This window comes from Schistocerca americana, chromosome 6 (genome assembly GCF_021461395.2).
Source record: "Schistocerca americana isolate TAMUIC-IGC-003095 chromosome 6, iqSchAmer2.1, whole genome shotgun sequence".
Lineage (NCBI taxonomy): Eukaryota > Metazoa > Arthropoda > Insecta > Orthoptera > Acrididae > Schistocerca > Schistocerca americana.
The window spans coordinates 553,594,622-553,607,631 of record NC_060124.1 but is presented as its reverse complement, the minus strand read 5'-3'; the positions used below and the strand labels follow the sequence as shown (position 1 = coordinate 553,607,631).

Here is a 13,010-nt window from a genome sequence, read left to right as displayed (position 1 = left end):
GCGACGTCTGGAACTTCGTTATTTGCACGTATGATTCTTGACTTGAGTACTCAATCTCAATGAACAGTAGGATAACACCGACGATGTAGTACGATACCGAAATCTGGATTAAGAAAAATTCTTTTAGTCTGTTGGACTGAACCATAAGATACTTATTTCGTACATCAGACCTTTTGTTCGAACTATGGTCCTCGCAACTGCATATCTAACTTAAGCGATCTTCTGCGTCCTATGCTATCGTTATACAACAGAACTTTATTTCCACAATGAAATTTTTTTCGATTCTGTGTCCTATAATAGTATTCTTTATTTTATACCGCGCATTATACTCTCTTGCACATCAGTGAATTTCTTGCATGTGTTCCTTTAGCTCTGCCACACAATCACCAAAATTATACCTCATTCCAGCTGTATCTTTCTGCAGTATTCCTGGTATTTTACAAGTTTTTCCAAAGAACAGCTCATACACAAAAACTGCGAATGGAACCCAACTGTCCCAGTTTGTGCGAGCTCTATCCACATAGCGTTGCAACGTCTAAGTAAATGTTCGATGCGACGTTTTTAGCGCTCCGTTTCTCTGAGGGTGTAAGCTGGTAGTTGAATCTCTTCAGTACGCAACAGTTTACATAATCTTTTTCATACTTACACTCATGAAATTACTTTTCATATCACTTAACAATACTTTCGGTATTCCAGACATCAGTCTAATTTTCTCAACTTGCACTCGCGCTACTGTGTCAGCATCCTGTCTGTCAATGGGTTCAACCACCATAAACTTGGTCAGAGCATCTTGAAACGTAAGAATATACTTGCTCCCTCTGTCCGCCTGGCTTAATGGACATACTCTATCATTATTAGACCTTTCGAAAGCGTATTCATGCGCTTTCATGATTTCTAAAGCCATCTTTATGTGTATCCTAGTGAGCATGTTCTTTGACAACTTTGGCATTATCGACGTATCCTTCCATATATTTCTTCATACCATTCCATATTCGGTACTTCCTTATTCGTTCATAGGTTCTCCTATGGCCTGGTGTTCTCCAGTGGGTGAAACTGTTTTAAGACCACGGTCTCTTCGTTTTCACTTATTTCTTTCGTGGTTATAGACTCAGCTGTATCTCGATTCCGGATATACACTGAAGAGCCAAAAAAGCTGGTACACTTGCCCAATATCGTGTAGGGCCACCGCGAGCGCGCAGAAATGCTGCAACACGACGTGACATGGACTCGACTAATGTCTGAAGTAGTGCTGGAGGGAATTGACACCATGAATCGTGCAGAGCTGTCCGAAAATCAGTAAGAGTACGAGGGGGTGGAGATCTCTTCTGAACAGCACGTTGCAAGTCATACCAAATATGCTCAGTAATGTTCATGTCTGGGCACTTTCGTGGCCAGCGGAAGTGAGTGTTTAAACCCAGAAGAATCTTCCTGGAGTCACTCTGTAGCAATTCTGGACGTGTGGGGTGACGCATTGTCCTGCTGGAATTGCCCAAGTCCGTCGGAATGCACAATGGACATAAACGGATGCAGCTGATCAGACAGGATGCTTACGCACGTGTCACCTGTCAGAGTCGTATCTAGACGTATCAGGAGTCCCATATCACTCCAACTGCACACGCACCACATCATTAAAGAGCCTCCACCAGCTATAACAGTCTCCTACTGACATGCAGGATCCATGGATTCACGAGGTTGTCCCCGTACCCGTACACGCCCGTCCGCTCGATACAATCTGAAACGAGACTTGTCCGTCAGGGCAACATGTTTCGTCATCAACAGTCCAATGTTGGTGTTGACGGGCCCAGGCGAGGCGTAATGCTTTGTGTCTACAGTCATCAAGGGTACACGAGTGGGCCTTCGGCTCCGAAAGCCCATATCGATGATGTTTCGTTGAATGGTTGTTGATGGCCCGCCATTGAAATCTGCAACAATTTGCGTAAGACTTGCACTTCTGTCACCTTGAACGATTCTCTTCAGTCGTCGTTGGTCCCGTTCTTGCAAGATCTTTTTCCGGCCGCAGCGATGTCGGAGATTTGATGTTTTACCGGATTCCAGATATTCCCGGTACACTCGTGAAATGGTCGTACGGGAAAATCCCCACTACATCGCTACCTCGGAGATGGTGTATCCCATCGCTTGTGCGCCGACTATAACACCACGTTCAAACTCACTTAAATTTTGATAACACGCCATTATAGCAGCAGTAAGCGATCGAACAAGTGCGCCAGACACTTGTCTCACATGCCGACCGCAGCGCCGTATTTAGCCTGTTTACATACCTCTGTATTTGAACGTGCATGCTTATACCAGTTTTTTTGGCGCTTCAGTGTACTTTTCCATATCTCTTGACACAGTTTTTACATTTCCAAATGTAATCTTTCACTGATTTCATCTCAGCTGTTCCATGTCCTGCTTACTTGTCAGGCACGCCTGCCGCCTGTTCACGTGTGTCAACAGCCCCGCTGCCACCGCCTGCGGGTGGGTCTCTGAGCCTCGCTACGACTTCCGCATCTGTCGTATCCTGACCCAGGCTGCTATTGCCTTCCGGTCACGCACCAATAGCACTGACCCCTCTCACTGGCGAGAGTGCATCGGTGACTTGATTCTTTTGCCACTCTTGTACATGATTTGATAGTCATATTCCTCCAGCTTCAACCTAAACTTCATCAATCTGGATGACGGTTCAGATATACTTCCTACCCACGTCACGGGTTTATGATCAGTGCACATCAGGAACTTTCTGCCAAATGCATACAGTCTGAAGTATTTCACTGTCCAACATATGGTTTACATCTCCCTCTCGATCGTACTGTACCCTCTTTCCGCCTTATTCAGCGTTCTCGAGGCATACGTGACAGTTAAGTCGCCTCAGATTTTTTCCTGACTCGAAACGGCTCCAACACTTGTCCAGCTAGCGTCAGTAGAAGTTGCAGCATTAGAAAATTGCAGTGAAATGTAGGAAGATCTGCAGCGGATAGGCACTTGGTGCAGGGAGTGGCAACTGACCCTTAACATAGACAAATGTAATGTACTGCGAATACATAGAAAGAAGGATCCTTTATTGTATGATTGTATGATAGCAGAACAAACACTGGTAGCGGTTACTTCTGTAAAATATCTGGGAGTATGGGTACGGAACGATTTGAAGTGGAATGATCATATAAAATTAATTGTTGGTAAGGCGGGTGCCAGGTTGAGATTCATTGGGAGAGTCCTTAGAAAATGAAGTCCATCAACAAAGGAGGTGGCTTATAAAAGACTCGTTCGACCTATACTTGAGTATTGCTCATCTGTGTGGGATCTGTACCAGGTCGGGTTGACACAGGAGATAGAGAAGATCCAAAGGAGTGCGGCACATTTTGTCACAGAGTTATTTGGTAAGCGTGATAGCGTTACGGAGATGTTTAGCAAACTCAAGTGGCAGACTCTGCAAGAGAGGCGCTCTGCATCGCGGTGTAGCTTGCTGTCCAGGTTTCGAGAGGATGCGCTCCTGGATGAGGTATCGAATATATTGTTTCCCTCTACTTATACCTCCCGAGCAGATCACGAATGTAAAATTAGAGAGATTCGAGCGCGCACGGAGGCTTTCCGGCAGTCGTTCTTCCCGCGAACCATACGCGAGTGGAACAGGAAAGGGAAGTAACGACAGTGGCACGTAAAGTGCCCTCCACCACACACCGTTGGGTGGCTTGCGGAGTATAAATGTAGATGTAGATGTAGTAGTAATTATGAAGTCCTTTTCGAAGTCCAGATTCTTTATTATAGGCAGACTGATTAGTTTCGCCTTCAAATGCTGAAGTGCGTTTTCCTGCTCGACACCCAGGTGTAAGGCACTTCCTTCCTCAGTAATTCGTGTAGTACCTTCGCGGTTTGGCTGAAGCTTATAAAACATCGATAGGATCCCACAAAGCCTAGATATGCCTTTAATAGCTTTGTTGTTTCGGGCTGTAGATACTCATTTATCTCTTTGACCTTCTGTGGGTCTGGCCTCAAGACCTCAGTCGATAGAATATGTCCCAAATAGCACACTTAGTTTCGCAAAAATTCGCACTTGTCCATCTTTAAACTGTGGAGCCTAAGTCTTTCAAACACCTCTCTATGTTCCTCTAAGGGGGAGCCAAATATTTCCATGTCATCCAAATAGATAAACAATTTCTCACCTTGTAATCCTGTCAAGACGAAGTTAATCAATCGTACTTGGAGCTGTTTTAAGTTCCATGGGCATTCGTTTGTACTCATAATGCCCATACAGCGAACTGAAAGCCGTCTTACCCCGATCCTGTTCGTCTTATAAGACCCTCCGCTAAAGCGATGGTCGAGAAGTACTTTGATTTCCGAAAAACCTGTCAAGAATGTCGTTAACTCTTGGCAATGGATATACTAAATTTAGGGAGATTCCTTTCAGTTATCTGCATTCCGCGACTGTACGCCATTTCCACTGTCCACTAGCGTCCATCTTTTTCGGAATCGAAATTAACAGCCATTTTTATTCGGTACTATGAAGTCATCTTGTAACATCTTTTCAGTTTCTTGCTGGAGTACCTCTTTTCGAGCTTCCAATATTCTGTAGCGTTGCGAACAAATTCCCCTACTTTCTGCTTGCGACAGTAATTTAATTTTGTGCCTGATACTACTGTATTTGTATAGGACAATTTGTCTCCTGGCAAATGGGAAACATTGCCATACATGGTACATAGCTCTATGATTGCTGCCTTATGTTCTGCATTCAAATGAATTATTCGGATATTTTCCTTTAGGACACTTATTCTCACTTTCAACTGTGGCTTATTTTTACTGACCGCTACGGTCGCAGGTTCGAATCCTGCCTCGGGCATGGATGTTTGTGATGTCCTTAGGTTAGTTAGGTTTAACTAGTTCTAAGTTCTAGGGGACTAATGACCTCAGCAGTTGAGTCCCATAGTGCTCACAGCCATTTGAACCATTTTTGAACCATTTTATTTTTACTGACACAATTCACGCTGAATGATTCTAACAATAACGTCCACTCCTTCATTTTCCTGTGGCACTGCAGTCGCTTCTGTTCAAGTGTTTACACCATGATTCTTTCGTAACTTAGCTGCTGCTGAGTGTTCTCATTCTTTATTTTGCCGTTTAAAAAAATACAGGAAGGAATAAACTTTATTTTTGTTGCATGGAGCCGGTAATTGTCAGTGCTCCTAGTGTGTGTATTAGGTATGACGTAACTTTTCTACACGCTGGTCTTAGAAGCTGCTAGAAATGTTCTATTGCAAAGTTTCGCACGCATCGCATGACAGAATTTCGAAGCTTCTTTTTGTATTCTGTCCCGAATACCTTTATTTATGGTATTAGCTGAGCAGACAGCACTAACCAAGTACTGGAAGTAATCTCTTCATTCCAGTTTTCAGGAAGACTACCCGAGAGTTCCTGCTCAACATCAACCAACCGCCGTGGTTTGGTTCAAATGGCTCTGAGCACTATGGGACTCAACTGCTGAGGTCATTAGTCCCCTAGAACTTAGAACAAGTTAAACCTAACTAACCTAAGGACATCACAAACATCCATGCCCGAGGCAGGACTCGAACCTGCGACCGTAGCGGTCTTGCGGTTCCAGACTGCAGCGCCTTTAACCGCACGGCCACTTCGGCCGGCTGGCACGCCGTGGTTTCTATGAGTTTACAAATCAATTTCATTAACAGCCCATGCTATTCATCTCCTCCTAAATCTTTTGTTTTTTGGCTAAACCTAATACAATAATTGTTCGTTCCTTCTTTTTGACTGTCTTTTAATGGTTAAAATGGCTCTGAGCACTATGGGACTTAACTTCTGAGGTCATCAGTCCCCTAGAACTTAGAACTACTTAAACCTAACTAACCCAAGGACACCACACACATCCATGTCCGAGGCAGGATTCGAACCTGCGAGCGTAGCTGTCGCGCGATTCCGGACTAAAGCGCCTAGAACCGCTCGGCCACTCCGGCCGGGGACTGTCTTTAAAACTTGGTCCATTTCGATAATGAGGAGAAGTGGCGAAAGATAATTTTCTTGATGGACACCACCCTCACGGAAAATAAAAGAATAAGGAGCGTCAAGCAAATGTCACAAACCAATGAAGTTTTTTTTCCACATTTATACAGGCTGTACGATTTATATGATAATAGTCACGCAGGCATACAGCCATTCACAGAGTGCCTTGGACAATACTTACAGAACCGTTCACAGCATCCTGTAGCTTCTGTAGAAAATGGCAGACAGATGGATCGCCGAAATATCGAGTCATGCTGATTTGTATCCTGCTGCAAACCCGAGGAGACTATTGAGAATTGTTACGCCGAGGAAGTCCACGCAGGCACAACACTTTTCCCAGTTTCTCAGTGCCAAACATGGCGCACCTTTCCCAATATCGATATAATTTTCATACATGGATTTATGTATGAAATTCATTGATAATTATTTAAATGTAACCTTAAATCAATACCTCCACTTCTGTGTAATGGTCACATTCCTATTCCCTATAACCTAAATAGTTTTAGCAGGATAGTATTGTTGTTGATATTTGTAAAAATAGCATTGAAATTTATTGTTCTTTTCCTAATCATTACTTTTTAACTTTTATATATTGTTGTAGTGTCCAAAATCCAAACGTGAAGTTAACGCTAGTAAAGGTGAGAATTAAGCGTGTTTCTAAAATGTGATTTCGGTTTCACTAGATTAGGAAGCAATTATTCTAATTCGTTATTAATTTGGTTGACTTTTAAGTTGTATATAGGCTTACAAAACGTGGTCATTGTCGATGTAAATCACGTATCAGCCACAATTTAATATATATATATATATATATATATATATATATATATATATATATATATATTGCTAAAGATGCGGAAACTGTGATAAGGAATACCAAAAGAGGCAGTTCAGTTGAAAAGGAGTGGGCATCTCTGTAAAGAGTAGTCATAGATGTTGGACGGCCAGATATAGGTACAAGGAAGGTAACTGCAAAGGAAGTTTGGATAACAAAAGAAATACCCTCGACGAAAGAAAGATGTACAGAAATGTTCCAGGAAAGACAGGAATACAGCAAGATAAATCATTTAGAAATCAAACAAATAAGAAGTGCAGGGGGGCCAAGGCGAAATGGAGAAATCGAAAAAGAAATGATCGTCGGAAGGAGTGACTCAGCATATGGAAAAGTCAAAACAACTTTCGGGGAAATTAAAAGCAAGGGCGGCAGCATTAACAGTGCAATAGGAATTTCACTGTTAAACTCAGTGAAAAGACCGAACAGGTGGCAAGAGTACATTAAAGACCACTACAAGGGGGGGGGGGGGGGAATTGTCTGATGACATGGTAGAAGAAGAAATATGGAGGAGATAGGGAATCCAGTAGTGGATTCAGAACTTAAGAGATTTGGAAGACCTAAGTTCAGATACAGCAGAAGGGATAGATAACATTCTATCGGAATTTCCAGTGGTAACTAAACGACTTCTCAACTTAACGTCTATGAGATTGGCAACACCCCATGAGAACTTCGGAAAAATACCATCCACACAATTCCGAAGATACCAAGGGCACATAATTATCACAGAATCAACATCACAGCTCATGCATCCGAGTTGCTGGGAAGAATAATACACAGAATAATGGAGAAGAAAACTGAGGATCTTTTGTATGACGATTAGTTTGGCTTTAGGAAAGGTAAAGAAACCAGAGGGACAGTCGAGATGTTGCTCGTGATAATAGAATAAAGACTGAAGAAAACTCAAGACACATTCATAGGATTGGTAGATCTGAAAAAAGCATTCGACAGCGTAAAATGGAGCAAGATGCTCGAAATACAAAGAAAAATATGAGTAAGCTATAGGAAAACATGGGCAGTTTACAACAAGTACAAGATCCAAGAGGGAACAAGAAGATTGGAGCCGGCCGCTGTGGCCGAGCGGTTCTAGGCGCTTCAGTCCGGAACCGCGCTGCTGCTACGGTCGCAGGTTCGGATCCTCGCTCGGGCATGGATGTGTGTGATGTCCTTAGGTTAGTTAGGTTTAAGTAGTTCTAAGTCTAGGGGACTGATGGCCTCAGATGTTAAGTCCCATAGTGCTTAGAGCCATGTGAACCATTTGAGTAAGATTGGAAGACCAAAAAGAAAGTGCTCGGATTAAAAAGGGTGTAAGGCAGGAGGGCAGTCTTTCGTCTCTACTGTTCAATCCATACTTCAAAGAAGCAATGAAGGAAAGAAAACAAAGGTTCAAGTGTGGGATCAAAATTCAGGGTGAAAAAATGTCATGATAAGATTTGCTGATGACTTCACTACCCTCTGTGAAGATGAAGAATTGCCGGTGTCACATATTAAAAAATGCAACGCCTAAAACGCAACAGAGCAGCAGCCAGGACGAATAAGTTTTCTAGAAAGTACTCAGAGAACAAAGCAGGCGCCACAGGAAGGGCGTTGCTTTCGGCGTTGGCGGGAACTGAACTCACGAGGTATCACACATGCTCTTGTGGAGAAACCGTGAGGCACGGCAGTGTGTTGGCAGTGACCATATATGGTCACACACGAGGCCCCACAGCGCAGTGGCCAGACGCGCCAACGTGGAAGAGGCGATGTGGCCCACCACATAGTATGAAGGTGAAGGCGATAGCGTCCGAAGAGACTTGAGTTGAGAAAGGTGCTTGTAGTATTCGCTCTGGCTCTGCTCGTGTTCACTTAGCTGCGTACAGTCGGGAATAGTGTACTTCCGTTCAGATCACTTACTCTGTTTTGTTCAGACAAGCATTAATGATTGTAGTTATCCAAGTCTTGCCTGTTTTTTGTATATTTCCCAAACAAGTCTCAAATTCCTTCAAAATATTCAGTTAGCCTTCTCCATGGCTGGAAGGGCCATGCTCAGATTGTTATGTCATTGGTTGTCTAGACTGCTCACTAGAGATGACATTTTCTGGTGTCAGTGAGGGATTGGTCAGGCATTAGTGTGGAGTTGTCACTCGACGAGTTATAGGAATAGGTCACCTCTCTTTGGAATATTGAACCTGCCGAGCCCGACATCTTGCAAAATGGTAGAACAGCTTTGAGTGCCCATTTTGCATTATTTGCGCAACCTGTAAGAAGGCCAGCAGCAGAGCCAGGAGCAGGAGAGTGAAACTCCCTAGAAGAAGAAGACAGACCACATCCAGTGCAAAGGAGTGGATGGCGCCTGGAAAAGACAGAAGAAGAGGCCGGGACCAGCCCAGCACACAGATGATGCCTCAGGAGAATGTCGTCACTCCAGGAGGTGGCCAGTGGCGGCGCAGCCTCAGTAGCAGCAGGCGGACGGCGTCCGGGGTGGAGGCGAACTTCCTGGAGGGAAGCCAGGAGCTGAAGACAGCGGTGCAAGGTGCAGGCGCGCGCAGAGGCGGGGCAGTGGCAGCGGCAGTTGCGAGAAGCAGCACCAGGCCGTGGTCGATCGTGTGAGGGCAGCCAGCAGCAGTGGCAGCCACGACGGGCACTGCAGGGTCGTGGAAAACCCAGAGGCAACGGCAGACAGCAGTGCAGGTCACACGCAGTGTGAGTGCAGGCTGCACAGACACCCGAGGCTGCAGAACAGCTGGAGGCACACACGAGCAGTGGTAACGACGGATATAGGGAAACGCTTCATACCAGGCAACACGCAGTACCAACGGCAGCAGTAAGAAATTCTATGGTGAGTTAAAAAAAGGAATTAGTAAGCATGTCACAAAATAGCGATAATGTTTCAAGTATTGACACTGATGGACATGAGCAAGCTATTAGGCAGTTCGTTAGTTTGTCAGCTATGCTTAATAGCATTTACAACTGCAATTGTTCAATGGCACTACGGACACTTTAAAGGAGATCCTCGACAACTGTGATCTGGCCAAATTGTATCCCAGAAGACACCAAGCAAAGACAGAATTACAATTGAGAGAAGTTGTTCGTCTCGAACCTCAAAAATCGAGGTGAAATTACTGTGGAAGGACAAAGAAAGTTGAAGGACGCTCGTCGAGAACTGCAGCCGGCTTTGTGGAAGGGAAACTTGACAGTAGTGGTGGTGGTGGTGATAGTGTGCGTGTGTTATTGTATACATGACTCTTCGTTTGTGTGGAAATTCCAAACACTTCAGAGACGTCGAGTGGAACGCTTTTAAGGATGCTTTCTGAGTTAACTGCGTGCATGTTAACATTATTATTCGACTCCACTGACCTCTAGGATGCAATTCTGGAAGGCTTTAAAAGTATCATATCTCCTTTTAAATTTAAACCAATGAATGTCTTATCAAGTTGTGGACTAACTTTTGATGTTCCTGTATCATCTGTGCCAGTTAGAATTACAAAATACGATGGACTACAGTTATTTCTAAACATTCACAATTTCATTAATCGTTTGTCTGCTATTTTTTTGAGTGCGATATTGTACCTGCGCCGGCGAAACATTGCACTTCACAGCTCGCATTACGTCAAATTAGGTTGGCTATAAAGCAGTAGCGACGTTGCAACAGCAGCCTCTGTACACTTAGCAGACGACATGGTTTTCTATTTTATCTGGTAAATGTAAGCTATTGAGCAATAACACTATGTATTAGAATTCGTTTTTGACTTGCTACCACAATGACAGTAAATAAACAACTGCATAATAATGTATGTATAATCACAATAAAGCACGCGCTTTCGACAACGGAGCAAAGAAATACAGGAAATAAGCATCTGATGATGACCGATACCTTGAAAACCTCTTCACTCACCATTTTACGGCGACAGTGACGCAATTCCATCCAGTTATCGATCGCCACTGGAGTCGGAATCAGCGCCAAGACCGTCTTCGTGGTCGTCACCATGAGCAGAAATCGAATGAATGTGCTTGCTCACAATTTTGTGCAAGAATGTGCTTCGAGCTGTAACAATATGTACCTTTTCTAAGTGAACTTTGCGTTCGTCTAACGCTTTTTAACGGAAATCCCTGCTTTTCAACATTGTTTCTAATGACGTTTTAAAAGCCCTGGAAAGTTCATTTTATTTAAACGACATTAGTAACTTCGCTACCCTGCGATGCTCTTTCCTGCTGTAGTAAGCTGGCTGCGAATTGAACTAGTCTAGAAAGAATCTGAGTCGGTGACGGTAGAGGCTGCTTTTTCTTCTTTCCAGGAGTCGCTAAAAATATATTATCTGATCCAGACAACTCGGAATCGTTACGGCTCACATCCACATCTCTTAATTTTTGCAATAACACTCCTTCGCTTGCTACTGTTCTTGCACTAATTTCAAGAGTTTTTGATGTGTGTTACACCACTTTATCGGCAGGAAGTGTTGGCTGTCCATGAATACTTGCGTATTCTTTCTCCTGCTCGTGGAAGTCAATAGTTCTGGTTAGTAACTTCAATGCCTAGCGGCACACCTTGACACAAGGAATGAAGTTTTTTCGAGTATTAGAATTTTCTAAATCACAGGGAAGCAAAGCACAGTCGAACGCAAGCACACCGTAGAAACAATTCACAATGCACGTTGTTTGCTTTCACACCAAACAAAGCCGGCAACGCGTGAGTTTTGACGTAACGACCAACGGCGTTTGCAGCGGTGGGATTGGTTCACGCCCCACACCTAGCGCCTCGCGCCTCGCGCTTCTCGTTCTTCACTTGTTACCCTGTAACCTTGAAACGCATATGTCAAGTGCAAAGTTTCAGCGGCCTGGGTATAGTAGTGTTGTAACCTAGCGCAAACTGTTATGTTGACGCTAATTCTAATAATGGCTTCTTCCGTAGGATACTGAAACTCTTTGAGAGCGGCATCATTGATCGTCTTTCCCGGAAGTGGTTGCCAAAGCCGTCCGTGTGCGACGATAACAAGTATGAAGCGGAAACCTTCGCCGACGTCTTGCCTATGATCACATTGTTTGGATGTGGCCTGTGTTTGGCAGTCGTCTTTCTAATAGGAGAAATATGCATATGCAGTTTCAAACACAGAAATGTTAAAGTAGTTTCGAGAAAGCGAAAGGCAAGGAAGGCACAGAAAATCGTTTGTATTCAGTGACATAATATCTGTTGCACATAGCGCCATTACATAGCTGTTTTCATCCTAATTTGAAAACAATTACTAGGACTTGGAATAATGGACATTCAGTAGGCTGCACCTTAGTGTTAAAGATATGCTAACTGCAAACATAATTTCTAGTAATATGTGCAGTTTTTTTTGTTTTGTAACTGTTTTGTATTGCAATTAAGAAATAAATTTCTGCAAGCGAACAGCTTATAAGAAGTCCTTATACTGTAATGACAGACTCGTGAGAGGTTGCCAGAAAAAGAAGCCATCTATGTATGAATATTAACTGTAAGCCTTGTAACTTAGAGATTTTCAGAGCGCGCCGCTTTCATCAGTTCATTAAGAGATCATACACGCTGAGGAATTGCTGATTTCACGCTCATTGATTCCGAATTGGACACAGCAAGTGAAGCAGACACGTCCCATCTGTAAGCAAACAGCCCCAGACGCCATATGCAGAGGCCCTCAAACGCCAGGCAATGCAGAGCTCAAGAGTTCAGTTCAGAGATCAGATGAGTGAGATAGTGCAATGTCTGTGTCGTTCCGAATTACGATTTGCAGCGTAATTCGGAACAATACAGGCACTGCAATGTCGTATTTATCCGCCGATAACAGGCAAGCGACTTTCAATTAAAATGTCTCCCCTGAACGGCAATATACTGTATATAATGTATGTACGAGTACAGGTTGTAGGCACGTGGTTGATGACATGTGGAGTTTGTGTCTGGTCATAAGTCGTGCTCCGATAGCCTAATCGTATTCGATCAATATATCTTCGGCGGCGACTTCAACTGTGTGCTCCACCCCAAAGACCAAGTCCCACACTTCTCGACTTGTCAAGAACTTCGGCTCCTGGTTCGAGATGTGCTTCTCACCGACACTTGGGAGACAATGCATGGTGACTGTCCCGGACCGACATACTTTACTAGTCACTCAGCCAGTCGCCTAGACCGCATTTATGTCTCACGAGCTCTAGCGCCGGGAGTATTGGACGCCGAACGTTGGCC

The 13,010-nt window shown here is 43.9% G+C and overlaps 1 protein-coding gene across 1 annotated transcript in view; it reads left to right on the top strand.

The window, feature by feature from the left end:
• LOC124620281 (probable glutamate receptor) overlaps window positions 1–13,010 on the top strand; it is a 185,506-nt gene that overhangs the window by 84,935 nt on the left and 87,561 nt on the right. Inside the window, exon 7 of the mRNA XM_047146949.1 lies at window positions 11,727–11,810. Within this exon, the coding sequence (XP_047002905.1) occupies window positions 11,727–11,810 (84 nt within the window). The remainder of the gene's footprint in view (window positions 1–11,726; window positions 11,811–13,010) is intronic.